Source organism: Symphalangus syndactylus, chromosome 3 (genome assembly GCF_028878055.3).
Source record: "Symphalangus syndactylus isolate Jambi chromosome 3, NHGRI_mSymSyn1-v2.1_pri, whole genome shotgun sequence".
Classification (NCBI taxonomy): Eukaryota; Metazoa; Chordata; class Mammalia; order Primates; family Hylobatidae; genus Symphalangus; species Symphalangus syndactylus.
This window is the reverse complement of record NC_072425.2, coordinates 14,285,413-14,306,514: the sequence shown is the minus strand read 5'-3', so window position 1 is coordinate 14,306,514 and position 21,102 is coordinate 14,285,413. Positions and strand designations below refer to the sequence as shown.

Below are 21,102 nucleotides of genomic sequence, written 5' to 3'. Positions count from 1 at the left end.
TCTTAGTAGCCAAAGCCCATGATTCCCTTTGTCAGCCACTCACCATTTCATCTTGACCACACCCTCCTCTCCAGGACTCAGTTTCCCCATTCATACACCAAGGGGATCTCAGCTCCCTGAGGGTCTGCCAGTGTGTGATAAAGCCATGCTGTGTTCTTTCTTGGGGGTCCTAAGAGGGAGAGAGCAAGGTTTCAGCAGTCGGAGCCCCTGAATTGGGCACCTGAATTTTTAATACCGGTGGTGGGGTCAGGGCTCCCCGTTTTGGTAAGTGTTCAGATCTCTTTGCTTAGGGTCGATTTGAAAAGATACCACAGCCAAATAACACCTGGCCACGGTATAGTCACAGACCCATGTCTCTCAGGCTGTTTTTACTAAGATTCTAAAATCCAAAGAGAGCCGATCACCCCATGTGGGCCAGAAGAAAAGGGTGGTGCTCCGGAGGGCAGGATGCCTGGTTCTGGTCCCAGGTTTTCCCTGCCTTGCCCAACAACCTTGGACTTGTCATCTATCGCTAGGCCTCAGTTTCCCCAAGTGTAATGTGGCAAGCGTTGGGAGTTGCATCACTCTGGCTCTGACCTGTTTGCATTTACCTCGAAAGGCATGGGAGCACGGAAGGGGGAGGCGGGCTTGCCTCTTTCTTGTGGTTTTAGCTCCTTGCTTGCTGTCATTCAGGAGAAACAACCTAATTGCAGCTCTAGGAAGGCCTTGAGAACAATGTTGCTAATTAGCTGCTCCTTTTTATCCTGGCTTACCTTTGTCTCTTACCTATATTCACATGTGATTAGATGCCCCTTTGTTGCAGCCTGCCCTTGGGAGCCAGCGGGGTGGGCACCCTCCAGGGAGAGCTGGGAGGGACCTTGAGGAGCCACACACCAGCACCCCACTTACAGATGGGGAAGCCAGGGCTGGGGAGGGGTGGGATAGAGGGCTTGCTTCAAGTCCCAGGCACTTTAGTGGCAGGACCCGGACTGCCATCTGGGCCCAGAGTGGCATGGAGTGGAGGGCTAAGAGCTTAGACTGGAGTTGGACAGATCTGGGTTCAAACTCATGTATGGTGGCAGGAACTGGTACACTGGAAGTGCTCCATAAATAGCCATGAGTCCCCAGGGCATGTGAAATGGGGACAGAAGCAGCCCCCACCCTCTGGGAGCTGTCAGTGTGGCGGGGGGTGGGAGGGTTCCAGTATTGCACCTGTTATTATGCCCTTGTCATGCCTGTGGCAGGCATCACCGGTCAATGCTGGCACTATCCTGTTGACTCCAGAGGTATCTCAGGGCTGCTTGCAGGCACTACCAAACGATCAGGATTGGCATACGTGATGAAAATGTATTGCCTTCCCTATTGGAAAGATAAGGACTGGCCTGAAGTCATTGTGAAATTGCATCCCACGAGGTGGGTCGAGTCAAGCAGAGTTGAGCAAAAATGAACTGAAGGAGGTGGTTAGTGATGAAGACCCTGGACTGCACTATTCTGAATGTGGAATGGTAGCTGAGAGCATTCCAGGGAGGCTGGACCTTTTTCCCAGAATGGGGGCCTCATGCCCTAAGAAGGTCAGAGCCATGAGATCAACAGTCTGTTCCAAACCCCGTGGCTCCTTACCACCCACCTGGGGAAAGCTTCCTGGGGCCCAGCCTTCACTTTGCCCTGGTACTTTGTGTGGACTGTTGGAGGCTGTCCCTAAAAGCACAGAATTGAGTCAGTGTTGTACAGGGAAGAAAATCGGGATTCTGACGGCAAGAACTTGCTCTGTGATCTTAGGCAAGTTTCTCCCTCTGGAACTCCAATTGTCAAGGGGCCAGATGAGGAGGTCACATCATCTCCCTCTGAATGTCCTCACTTGCCTATTTTCTTGCTTTGGGTTGGGGAGAGAAGAGAAAGTTGCTAGGTAATTTTAGGGTGGTGTCTTGTTTTTATTTCTCTACTCCCAATATGTCATGTGAGAAGGAAAGAGGAGAGACGGTAAATTAGGGCACCGTGGATTCCCCCATGACAAGGTTTTTATTAAGCGTACAGTAATGAGAGAAGCTGTTAATCGTCAATTATATTGAGGGCAGAACAGAAAGATGCTATTGTCCGTATCTCGGTGTACAAGGGGAAAATGTCATTTGTATTGATTTTACAAAGCTCGTAATTGAAATTCGTTAAGGGCTGATTTTGTCTCTGGGGGGTTGGGGGCGTGTAGGGAGTTGGGTAGCGCCAGTGCCCTGGGTCTGGGGTGGCCTAGTCAGCGGCGCTCAGGGTCAGGGACAGGAGGCTGGGGAAGCTGCGGCTGGAGTAGCTTTCTCCGTATTGTGGCTGTTCACATGTTATTATCACATTATCTTTTTAACTCTGGAGGGGGGCTAATTAAGTGAAGTAAATGAAATCAGTGGGGAGGAGAAGGAGGGGCAAGGCAGGCCGGAGGGAAGCCGGGAAGGAGCCAGCGCATGTCCTTGTGCTCAGCTTCTTTCTCTCTCTCCTCTCTGGCCCCAGACTTCTCCGGCCGCTCTCCCCTCTCTGCTCTCCTCCCAGCCCTGCCCGTCTCACCTCTGCCTGCCCCCGCCTTGCTCCTCCTCCTTGCCTTCCTTTCCTCCTCCCTCTCTCCCTTTCCTCCTCCCTCCCCTCTTCCCTCCCTTGCCCTTCCCTCTTTGCACATCCTCCTCCCCTTCCCCACTCTCCCCTCCTGTCTCCCTTCCTCCTTCACTTTCTGGCCCAGAAGGAACAAGGGCTGCCACCCACTTGCCCAACGTGCCCACCCACCATCTGGAACATTCCAGATGGAGAATGGAGGGAGACCTGTGAAGCAGAGGTTTTCAGCCCCAGAGGTCCACCCAGGATGGGGCCCGCCAGGCACCAGGAGCATAGAGGATGGCTAGAGTCCCACCCTGACCTGCCTCCCATCACCATGGCAACTGCCTCTCACCTTGGCCCTGGTACCTAAGAGGGGAGCCCTTGGGCTCCAGCCAACCCCCATGCCCCACCTCTTCCAAATCACTTCTTCTACTTTCCCAAAGGACCAGAGCCTTTAGTCCAGGTGCCCTCACCTCCAGCCAGGGCCCCAGCTGAGCTGGCGGATCCCACTCAATTCTGCAAAATTGCTCATTCTGGCTAACCTGGCAGCCTCAGGGACAGACGAGAAGAATTTGAGCCACAGCAGCTGTTTGGTTCCCACCTCTTTCTGCTTGGTCCACTCTCCCCCCAGCCACCCTGGCCACCCCTAGCTCCTTGCCCTTCTCCCCACTCCCCGCTGCACCCTTCTTGGCAGTAATTATGGTGTGATTGAAGCTAATCCACAGAGAACTGCTGACACCTCTGTCTTTTTCCTGTAAACACGGGGAGATGAAAGTAGACACTTGGAGATGCTGTGCGTGTCACTCCAAAGATGTCTGTTGTCTCTTCCACGGCAACACGGAGGCTCAGCTGTCATTTCCTCCTCTCTGCGCAGTGGTTTGTATGCCGACTGTCAAAAGCCCCAAATCCATAGTCTTTTAGCATCAGGTTTCTGTCACTTTTTTTTTTTTTTTTTCCAGAAGAAACACACAGAAATCATCTGTACCCCTTACCCCTGTGGAGAGGGAAGAGCTTTAAAATGCACACACACACACACATGCACGTGCGTGCGCCAGTCAGTGGCAACCTAAAAACAAGCTTTTTGATCCATCACAATTAACTTTAACACCTTCGAAGAAAAGGAGCAGGAATATTAATTGTGCTGGTGCGTGTTGTGGCTGCAGACTTTCCCCTTGCCCACGAGCCCTCCGGAGGCTGCCTGGGAGGGTGGCAGCCAGGAAGCCGGTGCTGGGGGCTCAGGAAGAGGGGGGTTCTGCCTGGCCTCCGCCCACCAGACACTCTCTGCTCCCGGTGGCACTGGCCTCATTTTCCTGGGGACACCTGTGATGGGCCAGTAGCTGGAGGACCTTGGGCAAGTCACAGCTCTTCCTCGAGCCCTGAGCCCACCTGCGCCCTCCCCTCTCTGGACTGATGGCAGGCGATGCTGTGGCCTCGAGTGTTCTCGAGACAAGACTGTCAGTAAGTAGGGCACACCTGGAGGACGCTCTGAACACTTACCTTTGGGATAGGTCCCAAAGGAAGTTGGAATGTCAGAGCAGCAGGAACTTGCAGCCTTCTTGTTTTCCAGATGGGTTGCCTGGGTCTAAGAGAGGGGGCTGAGACCGGCCAAAGTCACACAGCAGAGCCAAGCTGGGCACTTTCTGTAAAGCATGGTTGTAGGACTCCTGGTGCCCAGCTCCAGCCCTGCAAATATAGTTTGGACTGCCCCACAGTTGGCCCAGCTGAGGACAGGGAGGCGGGCGTAGGTATCTAGGAGTTAAAAATGAGGAGGGCTCCTGCTACTGGCCTGCCCAGGATGGCAATACGACTCTGTGGCCAGTGTAAGGATGGGCTTTGCAAGTTTCTGGAATTTTCCAAAATGTACCCAAACTAATCACTAGAAGGCCTGTTTCCAACCCAGTATGTATCGAGTTCTACTATGTGCCAGGATGGGAGAACCACCAGGACTTTGTCAGTGTCGTGCTCTTGGTGGCTCTTGGGCAATTGTGTTATTTCTGGTAATAAGGTTTCTAGGCTGATTGATTGAAAACTTGCTCCTCAAACATTATTGTTATATCTGCCATTTTGGAGCAGAGATTTCCCGTTTCTGCACACACTGGGCTTTCTGAACACACTGCTGAACCATTCCCCTTTCTGGTGGTTTTCTTGGTGCTGTCAGGTTTGTTTGGGGTCGTCATGTTTTGTTTTTCTTTCAGGCAGGGTCTTGCTCTGTCACCGAGGCTGTAGTGCGATGGTACGATCATGACTCACTGCAGCCTCAACCTCCTGGGCTCCAGCAATCCTCCCACCTAGCATACACCACCACACCCAGCTAATTTACCATTTTTTTGTAGAGATGGGGTCTCCCTACATTGCCCGGGTTGGTCTTGAACTCCTGGGCTGAAACGATCCTCCCACCTTGGCCTCCCAAGTAGCTGGGACCACAGGCACATGCCGCCACACCCAGCTCCTTTTTTTAAGTTTTTGGTAGAGATGAGGTCTCACTACGTTGCCCAGGCTGGTCTTGAACTCAGCTCAAGCAATCCTCCCGCCTTGGCCTCCCAAAGTTCTGGGATTACAGGTGTGAGCCCCCGCACACCTGGCCTGGGCTAAGTTCTATGTCCCTGTTCTCCAGGCTGTCTATAATGACTTTTCTCAGTCATTCCTGTTTCTGCCGCCATCAGCCTTTTTACCCCTTCCTGGTTTGTGGCTCTGCACTGCTCTGCAGAAAATGATGACCGGCCCATTTGAACTGTGTTTACAAGAGTCACGGTGAGGCCTGAGGAACTCCCGAGGGATTTGAGGGCTTGGATCTCTGCATAAACTTGGAGAGAGGCCATTTCCTAATCAGAGGTCACAACTAGATTCAGACGGTGGAGATGCCGAAGGCTGCAGCCCCCACCAATGAAGCGGGGTGGGCTCTTTCATAGCACACGATACTCATATTTGCACCTGGCTGATCTGAGGGGCTTTCATGAGCATGTCACCTGACACCAGTATATCAGGGGTTTACAGATGAGAGAACTAAGCACCCAGAGAGGTTCCCTTCCACCCGGGAACATGGAGCCATGGTGAGAACCAAGCTTTTCCTCCACAGCAACAGTCCGGACTTGGGCTTTTTCTCTCACCCTCTGGTTAGCAGTTGATCACTTTGCCAAAGGCCCTTCGAGGCCACGTGGAGCCGAGATGGGAGACCCCGGTGCTGGGCCCATTCCCGCTCCAGTTGGCTGGGTGGTATTAGGCAAGCCACCCCCCTCCCCAGGCCTCAGGTTCTCATTTGTAAAACTGGTGTGTGAGACTAGATTTAAGGCGAGTCCAGAGTTTGCAGAGGGGCCTCTGTTCCTCCCAGCACAGCCTCTGCCATCTCTTCTATATGCTGGGCTTCTGCCGCAGGCTGTTTGAATATTAGGTTAGCAGCTAACAGTCGGGAGAACACAGTACCGGATTGATCCTAATGCAAGCTCTGACATTCTTGTGATTCTAAGGCTTAAAGATCAAAGACTGGAGGAGTTCTCCAAGGAGGAAACTTCTGGTTAGTGCACGAGGGCTCAGCAGACTCAGCCTCCCCAGATCCCCAGTGGGCTTCAGAGTCAAAACCAATATCCTTCATGGTTTAAAAAAAAAAAAAAAAAAAAAATTTAAATTGTGGTAAAATACATGTAACATAAAATGAACCATTTAAAATGCGCAAGTGTGCCGCTCAACGGCATCAGGTCCCTTCCCAGGGCTGTGCCGCTGTGACTGCCGCCCACCCCCAGAACATTTTCATTTCGCAAAGCTGAGACTCTGGCCCCATGAAACACTCCCCATTTTCCCTCTTCCAGCCCCTGGCAGCCACCATTTCTGGCTATATGATTTTTGACAACTCGAGGGACCTCCCACGAGTGGAACATACAGTGTTTGTGCCTGGTCTTTGTCACTTAGCGTCACGGCCTTATGTTGATGCTGTGGCATGTGTCAGGATTTCCTTCCTTTTTTTTTTTTAGACGGAGTCTTGCTTTGTCACCCAGGCTGGAGTGCAGTGGTGTGAAATCAGCTCACTGCAACCTCTGCCTCCCAGGCTCCAGTGATCCTCCTGCCTCAGCCTCCCAAGTAGCTGGGGCTACAGGCATGCACCACCATGCCTGGCTAATTTTTGTTGTATTTTTAGTAGAGACGGGGGTTTCACCATGTTGACCAGGCTGGTCTTGAACTCCTGACCTCAGGTGATCCACCTGCCTCGGCCTCCCAAAGTGCTAGAATTATTACAGGCGTGAGCCACTGCGCCCGGCCCCCTTCCTTCTTAAGGCTGAATAATATTCCATCGTATGGATGGACCGCATTTTGCTTCTTCACTCATCCCTCGATGGACACCTAGGTTGCTTCCGCCTCTTGGCTATTGTGATTAATGCTTCTATGAACATGAGTGTACAGATCCTTTCTGGGTTTTTTTCAAGCAGCCACTGTAGAAAGATGTTAGTAAATTCCCAGGATAACTAAGAACCTGCCCCTTTAGTGATGTAACGTATGGTGGAAGAAAGGAAGCTCTGGGGGTAGAATCCATGGAGATGGGGGAGCTATGGCCCCTGCGCCACCCAGACAGCAGCTGCAGGGCGGGCTTGCCCAAGGCCAGCTCTGAAGTTGATGCGAGAGGTCGCACTCCTGGGGCAAGAGGGGGCCTGGGGTGTGTGGTGTGGGCAGTCCTGCCTCTTGGTGCCCCACTGTCCTCCAATGCAGTTGGACCTTCCCCGAGACCCAGCTCAGCCCGAGGCCAGGCACTTCTGTGTCACTCGGAGATCATCTGTTCCAAGCAGGTTGTTTTCCAAATGGAGGGACTGGGCCTGAGGTTACAAGAGGGCACTTGAGCAATCCCCTCTCCTCTGACCTTCCAGGGTTGGGCCTCCATGGCCAGGTGACTTACAGGGCAGCAGACAGCACTGGTGAGGGACTCGGGGGCCTGCATTCAGTTCCCAGCTCCACCTAGAGCAAGTCCCTTCCCCTCTTGGACTCAGTTTCCCCATCTGTACAGTGGGGTCAGCCTAGGTGATTGCCCAAGCCCTCTGCCACCCCAGTGCCCTCTGGAGAGACCTGCCCGCAGGGGCCCCACGGGCTGAAGGTGGCATGTGTGTACACATGTGTACATGTATGTGCATAGACGTCCCCCTCCCCTGGCTCCCTGGTGGAAGGGAGGAAGGGATATTTGGGGCTCTGGGCCCTGCCGTAGTCGCTTTAATTACAGGCTTTCAACCTCGGGCCGGTGGGCACGCATGGGGAGGGAGGGGTTGCTGCTCCGAAACCCTGTCATTTTCTAGCGTCTGGGGCCCCTTCAAAGGGGGCATCTAGACATTTTCTCCACAAGCCGCAGAGTGGACTGTCGTGGCCCCAGCATGAACATAATGACAGATGCATTTTGCAGCAAGCTGGGAGTGAATGGGTCCGACCGGCTTGTCTCCTGTCAGACGAGTCATTATTACTATTATTTTTTTTTTGTCATTTGCTGACAGTTTGGGTTTCATGCGTTTCTCTCTTTTTTCTCCCTTTTCCCCCTGCCTGGAAAAATGGCTAGGTATCTACGAGACCCCAGCAGGCACCATCCTTTACCACGCTCATTTAGACATCGAGGCCTTCACCATGGACCGGGAAGTGCGCAAAATCAAACAAGGCCTGGGCTTGAAATTTGCTGAGCTGGTGTATACTGGTGCGTAAGACTCTACGGCTGCCCCCTCTAACCACCCCACAAGGGATCCCAAATCACTGTCAGGCTCTCGGGCCTGGCCCTCCCCTCCGTATCAGCACCTTCCTCCCCTGCTACCCACTGCCATCCTCGTGTGAGACCCTAAAAGGTGCAGGCCGAAGGGGGTTGAGGGAAAGTGCAGGGCATGAGGGAGCAAGGGGATGCTAGAACCTGCCTTGACATGGGGTGTGTCCAGGGAGATGCACTGGCTTCTCAAGGTGTCCGGCAGCTTCCATCGCCTACAGTTTGCATGACTCCAGCACGTGCCAGGCACTGGGTACTGTGCGGTGACATGCATCACCCCACATGGTCCTCACAACTTTCCCAGGAGGTCTGCAGCTCCCTGTACATGAGGAAACTGAGGCTCAGAAGGAAAGCATAAAACCAGAAGTGGCCTAGCTGGGTCTGACCCCCAAGTCAGGCTGTCTCCAGGCAGAACCTGGACCTACTCCATGAACTTGAGGGAGAGGCTCCCCGGACCAGAAACTCAGCCCCAGACCCCAGTACTGCAGGAGCCAGATCTTGACCATGAAACCACCGGGGTGGCCACAGGGCCTGAGCCCTGTCACACATCCAGCCCATGTGTGGAAGGACCAGTGGGTGACATGAGCACCTGACGGGGGCGTGTCCCCGTTTTGCAGGTGAGGAGCCTGGGTTTCCATGCCTTGGAATCCAGGCCTCCTGACTCCAAAATCCAACCCTCATGTGGTGTAACAGAGGTCCCCAAACTACAGTCCCTGGGTCAAATCCAGCCTGTCACCTGTTTGTGTTCAGCCCGTGAGCTAAGAATAGTTTTTACATTTTTATTTTATTTATTTATTTGGGACGGACTTTCGCGCTTGTTGCCCAGGCTGGAGTGCAATGGTGCAATCTTGGCTCACTACAACCTCCGCCTCCCTGGTTCAAGCGATTCTCCTGCCTGAGCCTGCAGAGTGACTGGGATTACAGGCAGGCGCCACCATGCCTGGCTAGTTTTTGTTATTTTTAGTAAAGATGGGGTTTCACCATGTTGGCCAGGCTGGTCTCAAACTCCTGATCTCAGGTGATCTGCCCGCCTTGTCCTCCCAAAGTGCTAGGATTACAGGCATGAGCCGCTGCGTCTGGCCAGTTTTTACATTTTTAAATGGTTGGGAGGAAAAAAAAAATTTTTTAAATGCTATTTCATGACAAATTATGTAAAATTCAAGCGTTGCCGGGCACGGCGGCTCACGCCGGGTGAGGTGGCTGTTTCTGTATTGTCTGTGGCTCCCCTGGAGCGGCAAGGGTAGGTTGAGCCATTTTGAGAGAGACTGTAGGACCCAAAGAGCCTAAAATACTGACTCTCTGGCCCTTCCCGCCCCCCTCCATAACATACACATAGCCCTGATTTGGGGCATTACAAACAGCTGCCCTGAGCTGTGGGAGGACAGGCTGCTGCCTGAGACTGACCCTCACATCTGCCGGGGCCTGGACATCAGGGGACCCATGCAAAGTTAGTATTAGTTAATCTAATAGCTACCTGGGCTAAGCTCTCCTCCCCTCGCCTCTTCCCCTCCACTCCCAGATTTTGTTTCCTTTTAAGCCTCCTAATCACTGTAACTCATCTCAGGATTTCAAGAGGGCTCGATGGTTATTGGCTGGCGTTATTGCTCCCTGCCATTGTTCCTGGCGGCTTTGAAGCCGAGTTGCTGCCCCCTTTCCCAGGTACAGACAGGTGCTTAAATGCCATTGTCTCCTGCGGGCTGGGGCAGGACTGCAACCTCGAAAGGAGGATTTTAGTTACAAACTGAGAGAGTCATTAAGATGTGGCGGAGGAGAGAGCACCTGGCCGGGCTGCTCCGGGGCCTCCACGGAGGCTGATCCCACCGTGGCTGCGGCCATGGCTGCCACTTATCCTGCCAGGCTCTGAGCTGGGCACCTGATGGGGTATTATCTAATATTAGCTGCACAGAGGTGAGGCCCCCAGGTGAAGACACTCGCCCAGGCTCTCCTGGCTGGTGATGGGCAGCTTTGAGCCGGGGACAGGCCAGCTGTAGCGGCCAAGTTCCCAGTTACTCCAGCAGATTCCAGGATGCTCGTGATCAAGGGGCGCGTCGGCACAGACAGGGGAACCCTGGGTGTAGGGCACAGTTTGGCTCCTGGCTGCGGTCACGATGCCTCTACACCAGACTGGCTGCGTTGAGTCCCTGCTCTGTCAGCTAACGACAAGCCCTCTACGTCCCAAACTGAGGTATAATGATTAGGAGACTTAAAAGGAAACAAAACCTCAGAGTGGAGGCGAGGGACAGTAGGGGCTTCTTCTGGGTAATTATCACTAATATTAACTTTGCCCTGGTCCGCTGACATCCAGGGCCCCGCAAACATCAAGATCGGCCTCGGGCAGCAGGCTGACCCCCACAGCTCGGAGGGCCTGTTTGATGCGATTTTCCCCATGAGGGATACAGACATGGTATAGACCAGGGCTTTGCTTGATCATGTTACTTACCTTCCCTAGGCCTCAGTTTTCCCATCTGAAGAGTGGGAATAACAGTTCTACCTGTCTGGTGGGTGAGGACTAAAAGCATGAGTACTTGTGAAGCATCTGGAACAATGTCTGGCAGAGAGTGCTTATTCCAGTGTGTGAAATAACTGGGAGTGCCTGGCGTGGTTTCCCAGTGTGGAGGCGGGGCACTTGGGAGTCTTGCCTCTGGCTGGGTTAATGGTCTTGAGCAGGGCTGTCGCTTCCTTGAGCCTCAGTTTCCCCTCCTGTCAAATAAAGGGCACCAGGCTGAGGGCACACCAGGGTCTCTTCCCAGTCCCATCTAGCTCCTGGGTGGAAAGCCCACCATTCTGCTGTAATGCTTGGCTTCCTCAGAGCCCCTGTGGTCTCGGCACAGGTAGGGAGACTGAGGCACGGGGAAGCCCTCCTGCCCCAGCCTCACTCCTAGAGGCTCTAGGTTCTGTGACCACTGCCACCCTGCATCTGTGTGTCTGTATGTGGCTGGCTGGCTGGCTCCCTCTCCTCTCCCACCATTCCCAAATGTCCTGGTCTGGCTGTGTGAGCTTCAGGCAGACTGTCTCCAGGAGTGGCAACCAGGGTTAGCCTGGTAGGACCCCAGCTTCAGGACCCTGGCAGGGCCCAGTGGAGCATCTCATCTAGGGGGTATAGCTCACCTCTTCTCCCCTCGCCTCCATTTATCCAGCAATAAAATGGGTATAATGTGCAACTCACACAGAATTGCTCCAGTTAGAAAGGATCGCGTGTGTTTGGCTGGGCCTAGCAGCACGGGGGAGGGGTCCCTCTCCAGTTCAGCCCTAAGCCCCACCCACAGTGATCTGCAGGTCTAGGGGGTGCAGGGTCTCCCCCGATGCAGCTTGTGCCGGCTCGCTGTCCCCCGACCAAGGCTGGGTCTGCTGGGAAAAGAAATCTGAGCAGAAGACCCCCATGGGGCAGAGACAGAAAATTCTGAGATAAAGCCCAGGCCAGTTGCTCCCACAGAGATCTCTGTCCTATCTCTGGCTCCATCTCCTACCTGTCTTCTGGCCTGGAAACTTAACGGGCTAATTATCCCAGCTCCATCAGAAAGATGGCCAAGCCCAGGACACCAGGGCATGGGGGGCTGGAAGAACATCAGTGGCCCCCTCCACAAGGGTCTCAGGGTGTGTTGGAAAAAGCCCTGGGCCAGAGTCAGGAGTGCTTCATCAGACCTGGGCTCTTCTACAATCTTGCTGTGTGGCCTTGGACAGGCTCTTTCCCTCTCTGGGCCTCTCTCCCTGTGTACAGTGAGGTCTGGCACAGAGCATGGTGTTCAAACTGCAAACGCAAAACGCTTTGCGCTCTGTGCATTCCCTCACTGCATCCACACAACCTCTGGTTAGTAATGTTTTCTCACTGTGCAAATGAGGAAACCGAGGCACAGGGAAGTTACATCACTTGTCCAGGTGTGGCTGGGATGTGGACTCAAAGGGTGGGACACTGGAGAGCAAGGACTCAACCTCTACTCTCTGTGCTTGGCCCTCCCCTGCCTCTGCAAGCCCCAGGACTCCATCCCAGAGGCCTGTCCCCTTTCCCACGGAGGGCCTCAGCAGGTGCCCTCAGGGGCCTGGGCCTCCCACAATAGCCGCAGCCCCTGGGCTGACCCAGCCCTTTATCAGGGCAGGAGATCATGCGCCATCTGGCCCCGCAGCTGCCCAGGTGGGCTCACCTTCCAGGCTCCATTTCAGGAAACTCTAGCCTTGCCCTGTCCCCTCCCCCCACCATGGCCTGCCTGCCTGCCCCTTGGTCCCAGCCTCCATCAGCAGAGGCTAGAGAGAGGCCCGGGGCAGACTGGGGTCTGAGCGCTACCCCTCCCTGGCCTTTAGGGCTCTGGGGGAGAGGGGAGGGAACATGTTTCTCAGGCACCTCCTGCCCCCACCTACACACCAAGGGATGTTCCGGCCATAGAGAAAGCTCCAAGTTTATCATAGGAAGCAGAGTTGTTACAACTTGGGCGAACACAAGTCAAATGGAGGCTCCCCACTTCCAGCCTGTGTGATCCTGGAGAAGTTTCTTAACTTCTCTGAGCCTCCCTTCGTCACCCAGAAAGGGGAGAGGCTAAGAGAGTTTCTCTCAGAGTGCTGCCTATGAGGATTCAGGGAGCTAGCCCAGATCGAAGCCTGAGTGCAGTGCTGCTTATCTATGCAGAAATAGCCTATCTGCCCAGGAAAACAGCAGCAGGTGCAGAAAACAGCTCACTGATTCCAAGGGGCCTGCCCACCCCAAGGGGTGGGTTCCAGCCAAGACTCCAGTTCACAGCAGCCCCTAAGGCCAGTGCTGCTCAGTGCTAGGGGCTCCACATGAAATATTACTGTGACATCCCCACTTAACAGATGGGGAAACAGAGGCACAGAGAGGGGAAGGCTATGCATGGCCATGGTCTGAACCACTGCCCAGCTGCCTGCACTGGACACCCATATCACCAAGCCTCAGGCAGCACGTGCCTCTGAGTCCTATCTGAGGTCTTCTGCCTCCCCCGGAAGATTAGAGCCTCTGTTGGGCCAGGGATGGGGTCCCTTTACCACTGTGTCCCCAGTTGCTGGCCTGTGACACTTCCTGAATGCCTATGGCATGAAGCAGTGGGTCACTTCCCTCCTCCTGACCCTTAGGGAAATGACCTACGTGGTCACCTCCTTACCCACAGGCCCTTTGCAAGGTTAGAGGGCAGGGCTATGAAAGCATGGCCCTCAACTCAGCCACTGGCAAGCACACATTGTGCCATACTCACGGGAGGCAGTTATGGTCTGCATGGCAGGGTAAACCACAGGGCACCCTTCCTGTGCCCCAGGTCTCCCTGTGTCCTCGCGGTGCAGGAGGCCTCCCTAGTGGTATCCCGTTTTCCTCCCTGTAGGTTTCTGGCACAGCCCTGAGTGTGAATTTGTCCGCCACTGCATTGCCAAGTCCCAGGAGCGAGTGGAAGGGAAAGTGCAGGTGTCCGTCCTCAAGGGTCAGGTGTACATCCTCGGCCGGGAGTCCCCACTGTCTCTCTACAACGAGGAGCTGGTGAGGTAGGTGCCCCACACCTCATTCTGACTCCCACTTGGGCGCAGAGCCTATCTTTTGACTGGATCCTCAAGACATCTGTGCCTGAGCACATCAGGCACCATGCAGAGCACACAGCAGTGGTCACAGAGGATACAGACACCACTATGCTCCCATGGAACTCACAGGCTAGCTGGGAGAAAGGCATGGATCAAACCATCACCAGAATGTAGAATTAGACAAGGTGGCAGCAGGCTGTGAGGAATGCAGGATAGTCTGGCTGGGTATAATAACTGGGATTGGCTAGGAGGGGTGGTGCATGCCTGTAATTTCAGCTACTCAGGAAGCCGAGGTGGGAGGATTGCTTGAGCCCAGTTCAAGACCAGCCTGGGCAACATAGTGAGACCTCATCTCTACTAAAAATAAAAAAATTAGCTAAGCATGGTGGCATGTGCTTGTGGTCCCAACTACTTGGGAGGCTGAGGTGGGAGCGTCTCTTGAGCCTGGGAGATCAAGGGTGCATTGAGCCATGATCATGCCACTGCACTCCAGCCTGGGCAACAGAGCAAAACCCTGTCTCAAAAAATAAATACATAAAATATTAGCCAGGCGTGGTGGCGTGCACCTGTAGTCCCAGCTACTCAGGAGGCTGAGGCAGGAGGATCACTTGAGGCCAGGAGTTGGAGGCTGTAGTGAGCCAGGATCGCACTGCTGCACTCTAACCTTAGTAACAAAGCTAGGCACTGTCTCTTTAAAAAAAAAAAAAAAAAAAAAAAAAAAAAAAAAAAGAAAAGGAAACACAAGTGGAACCATGAGGAGATTTCTCATTGATGGACCAGGCAGAAGGTGGCCAAGGAGGAGCCCCTGGAGGGGCAGGAGGGCCCTGGTGAGCCAGGGCAAAGGTGGCAGGTAACGATTGGCCACTCCTGTGTCCGCCCCGTGGATGAGAGTGACCTGCACCAAGGGACGAGGTGTCACCTCCAGAGGTCACCTGGCCAAACTAGAGATGGGGCAGGCCCCTGTGGGACAGACAGCCCCCACTAGACGTGGGTCCCCCAAGGCCCAGCTTAGCTCAGGCTAAGACCAGCCCCTCCCTCCTGGAGGCTGGTTGGGAATTAAAGTACGAGTCTTGTTTGGCAGTCAATATTACTTTTTTCTTTCCCTTCTCCTTGCCATGTTGAGTTTCTCCCCCCTTCAATCTTTCTAAACACTTTATAAGCCATAAATACAACTGAGTCCGTTTAGATCAGTCGGGGTAAATGTCAAATTATCTTCTCTCTTTCTCTCTCTGGCTCTTTCTTCCCTCCCCCTCCAAATCAACAGCCTCTAATAATCTTTACAACCCTTCATTAAGCCTTACAGTCTCACTCAGGGAGATTAAATGAATAAAGTAAAAAGGGAAAGGGGAAAAAAAAGAGAGAAAAGCAGGAGCATTTATTCTCACTGTGTTTCCGACCATTTCCCTTTTCTTTTTGATTTCTACATCGCTGACTTGAAAGCCCTTGAGTGACAGCGTCACAGGGGCCAGCGAGGAAGCCGTGAGAGGTAGCAGAGCTGGAAATGCCGCGGCACAGTAGGTAGAAAGTAACGTAATTATAGAGCAGGTCAGAGCCACTCGAATGAGCAAAAATAAAAGCACAGAGGTTTTCTGCAGACCGTCAGGGGAGGTAAAAAAAAAAAAAAATCATTGTAAACTCTTTTTCCACCTCCCCCCTCACTTCAAACCACAATTTTAAAAAGAGGTTTTTTAGTTCCTGAGAAACCCCTCTTGGAACTCCCAGCAGCCTCGTGGGACAAGTTTGTCCCTGGATGTGGGCCCTCTTTGCAGGGGCTGCCAGGGCAGTTGGGAAGTTCCCACCTTGGGGAACGGGATGGAGAGAGTTTGTTGTGACTTGTGAGAGATGGAGGTGAAGGGATAGATGGACACGGAGGTGGGGGGATTCTGTGTCCTACGTTCTCCCTGGGCTGAGTACACGGGCCAGTGGGGCTGAGGCTCAGTTTCTAAAACAAGGTCTGTTAAAGGGATCTGAGGAGCTTGGCGGTCTAATTTGGTCTAGCTCTTCCTAAGCACTGACTCTGCACAGAAAGGGGTGGCCAGCAAAAGTCTGGCATGTCCTCCTCTTCCAGGGAATGCAAGCTCCTAGTGGCTTCAGTGCCTGAGCCCTGGAGGGGCCGTGGAGGCGGAGAGGAGGGAGGAAGGGAGATCAAGGAGGTGCAGGAGCATGGGAGTGACTTTGCAGAGAGTTCCACGCACCCACTGGCTTCAAGGCCTGGTGAAGGTCAGGACCTGGGTCCTGAACAAGTCACTGGGGCCAGGCAGATGCAGAAACCTCATTTGTTCTTGTAAAAAGTCCACAGTCTACAAAGAACCAGTCAGAGGTCCAGCCTCAGGGTCTCAAAGCAGCAGATCCTCCTGCCTCCCAACACCGACACCGCCCCCCCAACCCCTACCTTAAGAACCTTGAGTCAGCTTTGTCCCAAGGCTGGAATTCTGCAGACAAGGGACTGATTCAGAGCACGACATGACAAGGGACCCCATCCTCTCAGAGGCTGGCCTTGTAGAGTAGGAGGCATCTGAGTCCACGTGTCCTAAGTGCTTAGCACAACCATAATTAATGAAGGCAATGGGTGATTGTTTGCTTACGTCTGGCCCCTCCCTGTGGACACCACTGTTGCTCTTCCTTCCTTGGCATCTGGCCCAGCACCTGGCAGGCAGCAAGGGCTTAATAAATGCCTGAACAAATGAATGAGTGAACGAATAGTGTTAGTACTAATGGGTGCTCACCATGTGCCAGGCACCAGCTACATTATTTCATGTGGGGCCAAATGTGGCACTGAGAGCTAACCACCATCTAACCACCATCACGCATTTCACAAGTGCAAGGCCGAGGCTCTGAGTGCAGGAATACTCGCCTGGGCTCTCTGGCGGCAAGTGGCGGAGCCAGGACGCAAACCCCAGTCGGCCGGCTGGAGTGACTGCCATGGTTAGGAAGGTTTGGAGGAGCAGCTAAGGGTGGAGAGCCCCAAAGCAGAAGGCTGGTGAGTCTGGGAGGTGGAAACTGTAGGGAGGTAAAATCTGCTCTGCTGAGTATACAGCAGCAGTCAACCCAGCATTTTCCATGACACAGTGGCGGTGGGTGCCCAGGTTTCAGGATGGATTAGGTAAGGTCTAACTGGTTGAACACATGAGGGGAAAGGTGACTTAGTGGGCCAATCTTGCTGTGAATGCTGGAGGCCTCCCTGTAGCTTGCGAAATGCCTTTGTGCTGTTGCAATTCACACCCCAAGGCCTCCCGAGCCTTCAGGTCACTGGATGCCATCCACACAGTCCCAAGGGCACAGGTGGCTTGGACAAGTTATCCATTTACAGACAGAGTGCTCTGGTTGGTAGGATTTCATAGGGCTAGTTCTGGGGTGGCTGCTCCTAGCCTCCTGCCACATTGTGTAGCAGGGAAGAGGCTGCTGTGTGCTCCACTAGAGCTCTCCGACCTTTGGGTTGGTGCCTGGCCCAGAACAGGGTTCCCTGAGTTGTACAGAAATTAAATGGAAAGCCGACGTGCAGGGAGGGTTTGAACCCACACAGGGGAAATGCCCTGGCATCTGGGAGGTGAGGCTGCTTCTGGCCCCAGCAGTCCTCCCTTCAAGCAGAGGCCAGGGCCAGGCTGAGCTGACAAGCTTCTACTCTCCTTGCAGCATGAATGTGCAGGGTGATTATGAACCAACTGATGCCACCGGGTTCATCAACATCAATTCCCTCAGGTGAGAAGCTCAGGGCCCTGACGGGCCTTCAGAGCCCCCAGGTGTAAAGGGTAGGCTTTGAGAGCCCCCAGGTGTAAAGGGTAGGCTTTGAGAGCCCCCAGGTGTAAAGGGTAGGCTTTGATGGGACCTTGACTGCTGCCCTGCCCTGCCCTAGACAAACCCCACTTTCCTGTCCATCTGCCCATAGCATCCTCAGAGGCATGCTTTGATAGCCGACAGCAACAGAGGGTCCTAGGCACTGGGGTCCTAGGTTCCTGTGTCCCACCCGGTGCCTCTGATACTTGCCCTCCCCTCCCGCTAAGCCACAGGGACTCCACCATGAGCTCCTTTGCAGGGCAGGTTAAACAAGGAAATAGCGTAAAGGTGGAGAGAAGCCTTTGTTTTCTGTCACCATACCTGAGCCGTAGGTCTAGCTGGAAACCATCCTAGCCACGTGGATCTCCATGGCCCAGGAGGGTGGTGCACGTCATCTGAAATCACTCAGACCTTTGATCCTCTGTGAGTCACCAGTAAGGGTGTCAGCTGTACCTGCCTCACAGATGCAGTGAAGGTTCAATATGAGCCTGTGGAAATCAAGCATGCGGCTCAGGCTTAGACCCTGGCACGCAGAAGAGCCAGGGGCAGTGCCAGCAGCAAGCACTCTCAGCCCAGGGCTGGTGTGCTCAAGGGCAAACAGGGTCGTTTGTCACCAGCAGCTAACATAGACTAAGCTGCCCTGGGGCACTCTCCTAGGATGTCTCATTGAATTCTTACACAAAATTTGCAACTACCCGCAAACAGGCTGAGTGGTTAAGTAACTTTCCAAGGGTCACACAGCTAGGAGGTGGTGGAGCTGAGTCCGGAGGGCCTGTCCTGCTGTGGGTTCTCCATCACCAGCTCCCTTCTCATGGGGATTGGAGTCTAGAAGAAAATGCAAGTCTGTCTCCTCTTGCTAACAACATGCCGGGGGCACAGAGCCACGATTTTCTCCCAGAGCTAGTCTCTTGTCCCTGGAGGCATCTCATGCCCCGAGAGATGTTGAATCCCGCCCATCTGCCCAGGGTCCTCTCCCTTCCCCTCCGTCACCTCCACCTCCCCTGCCTCCTGCGCCCTCTGTTTGTATTTTATGACTCTATAAACCCTTTTAAATGGCCCAGAACAAACAAGGCTTACATAATGGCCTCTTCATTTCTCCTATTGCCAGTTAAACGCTTTGTCTTCAACAATGACAAACAATGTTTTCCCCCAAGATAAATTAATTACATTATCCTGATTGGAGGGCAGGAGGGGCCGGGGCGGGAGAGGGAACAGAAAAAAAGGCAACTTCACACACATCTTAACAAACAGCTGCCCCAGCCACCCCAATTCTGCCTGAATTAATTGAACCCAGTGTGTGTTGTTATTGTTAATTTACATTTTTCTTTGTTTTGAATCTGGTTTACAGGCTGAAGGAATATCATCGTCTCCAGAGCAAGGTCACTGCCAAATAGACCCCTGTACAATGAGGAGCTGGGGCCTCCTCAATTTGCAGATCCCCCAAGTACAGGCGCTAATTGTTGTGATAATTTGTAATTGTGACTTGTTCTCCCCGGCTGGCAGCGTAGTGGGGCTGCCAGGCCCCAGCTTTGTTCCCTGGTCCCCCTGAAGCCTACAAACGTCATGGAAGGGAAGGGTGGGGGGCGGCTGCGGTGGGGAGCTATAAAATGACAATTAAATAAAGAAACAAAACTAGTCTTTTGTTTATTTCTAGTGTGTGTGTGTGTGTGTGTGTGTAGTTAATTATGGTTTTCTTAGGCCAACCTTTGTGTTTTCGGACCTAAGTGCCGCCGAAGGCCGCTATTTGCCAGACAGCCTGTTAATCTGGCAGTCGACCCCACTCCAGCAAAAACTAGGAATCCAAAAGTGCCGCCTGGGTCAGATCCTAGCCAGCAGCCTAGGAATCTGTTACCAACTGTGGTCCTGTGGCAAATATCAGGAAACCAAATAAAATTTAGGGGATGCCCTTTGGGGGCATCAACGCACAGCCCTTTCTCTGGAGATCACCTTTACTCACAGCCCACAGGGAGCTTCTATAGAGAGCGACCATGAGTGACCCTAGGACACTTACCACAGCTGCGTGGCCTAAAGCAGCCTGAATCATGAAGGAGGAGGGAGAGGCCTGAGCAGAGAGGAGAAAAGAGCAAGCCCGGAACTTGGCAGCACTTCTCATGGTCCACAAACCAGGCCCCAAAGCAGCCATGTTTGTAGTGTGGATCCGGCCCCCCTTGTCATATCTGATTGGACCGTGGATGGACATCTGACTCGAGCTGGCCAATCAGAACCCCCAGGAATTGGGCCTGGGCACGTGGCCGGAAGTAAGGGCTTGTAACACAGGCACTCACCGCTGGGATGCTGTGCACCTGGGGCGCAGGGCAGGTGTAGAAGGAAAGGAGAGGGAAGGGATGGGAAGAGAGGGTCATGGTATTAGCGTCCGTATTTCTATACTGGTGCTTCATGAAAGCTGGTGGCATCTCTTGGCCTGGTTTCCCTGACACCTGATATCATAACGAATTCAGGACTCCAGCTCAGTGAGAGAGTTTCTGCTCCTTGCAACCAAAAGCATCTTCACGGGGAAGACCTGAGTGCCGCTTGCTCTGTGCTTTGTCCTGGTTCTGAACTCAGAACCTGACCTCAGGGATCGCCTCGCCACTCCGCTGCCTGTGTCCATGAGGGTTTCTCGCAAAAGAAGTTTTACCTTTAAAACTTATTTTCCTCTGATTATTAATGTCCGTGGTAATAATAAATGACTCAATATTAGCTTTGTGCCAAACACTTCGCTACACACTTTATTCACATTATCTCATTGAATCTTCAAAACCACACTTGGAGGTGGACACTTTCATCTCCATTACGTAGAGGTAGCAATGAAGCTGCAGATAAATTGACTTGCCAAAAGCCACTCAGCTAGCAAGTGACAGAACCAAGAACCAAACCCTGGCCTGGCTGTCCCCAAATCTTGTGCGTTTGTCTTTTTGTTGTTGTTAAGATGGAGTCTCGCTCTGTCACCCAGGCTGGAATGCGGTGGCGCAATCTTGGCTAACTGCAACTAACGCCTCCCAGGTTTAACCAATTCTCCTGCCTCAGCCTTCTGAGTAACTGGGATTACAGACACCCGCCACCTGGCCTGGCTAATTTTTGTATTTTTAGTAGAGACGGGGTTTCACCATGTTAGTCAGGCTGGTCTTGAACTCCTGACGTCAGGTGATTCACCGGCCTCCCGCCTCCCAGAGTGTTGGGATTACAGGCGTGAGCCACCGCACCCGGCCATTATGTCTTTAACCATAGTGATAAGCTGCATCTTTAAGAAAAGAAATAACTAGCCAGGCATGGTGGCTCTCGCCTGTAATCCCAGCAGTTTGGGAGGCCGAGGCGGGTGGATCATGAGGTCACGAGTTGGAGATCAGCCAGTTTGAGACCAGCCTGGCCTCGGCCTCCCAAAGTGCTGGGATTATAGGCATGAGCCACCACGCCCAGCCACATTTGGTATATTATCAGTCATATTTTGTCTTTTTCTTTTCTTTTTTTGTTTTTTAGCTAAACATCCTATAATGCACATATATTTTTTCCTATGCTTACAATATTTTTGCAGTTATTTAGGCTAAAGTATA

General features: G+C 53.2%; 1 protein-coding gene and 1 long non-coding RNA gene across 3 annotated transcripts in view; one reads left to right on the top strand and one right to left on the bottom strand.

Moving 5' to 3' along the window:
- The window catches only part of ASS1 (argininosuccinate synthase 1), a 55,381-nt gene extending 36,195 nt beyond the window's left edge, over nt 1-19,186 (top strand). For both annotated transcript variants that reach the window (XM_055270691.2, XM_055270693.2), the window contains 4 exons: nt 8,075-8,206; nt 13,588-13,744; nt 17,411-17,476; nt 18,900-19,186. In XM_055270691.2, the coding sequence (XP_055126666.1) occupies nt 8,075-8,206; nt 13,588-13,744; nt 17,411-17,476; nt 18,900-18,945 (401 nt within the window). In that variant the 3' untranslated portion in view covers nt 18,946-19,186. The remainder of the gene's footprint in view (nt 1-8,074; nt 8,207-13,587; nt 13,745-17,410; nt 17,477-18,899) is intronic.
- LOC129478781 (uncharacterized) lies at nt 8,202-19,711 on the bottom strand. The gene is made up of 3 exons (XR_008656470.2): nt 19,563-19,711; nt 17,873-18,039; nt 8,202-8,585 (listed from the first exon to the last, which is right to left on the bottom strand). It is a non-coding gene; the product is annotated as an uncharacterized lncRNA (long non-coding RNA).
- Nucleotides 19,712-21,102: the final 1,391 nt, after the last annotated feature.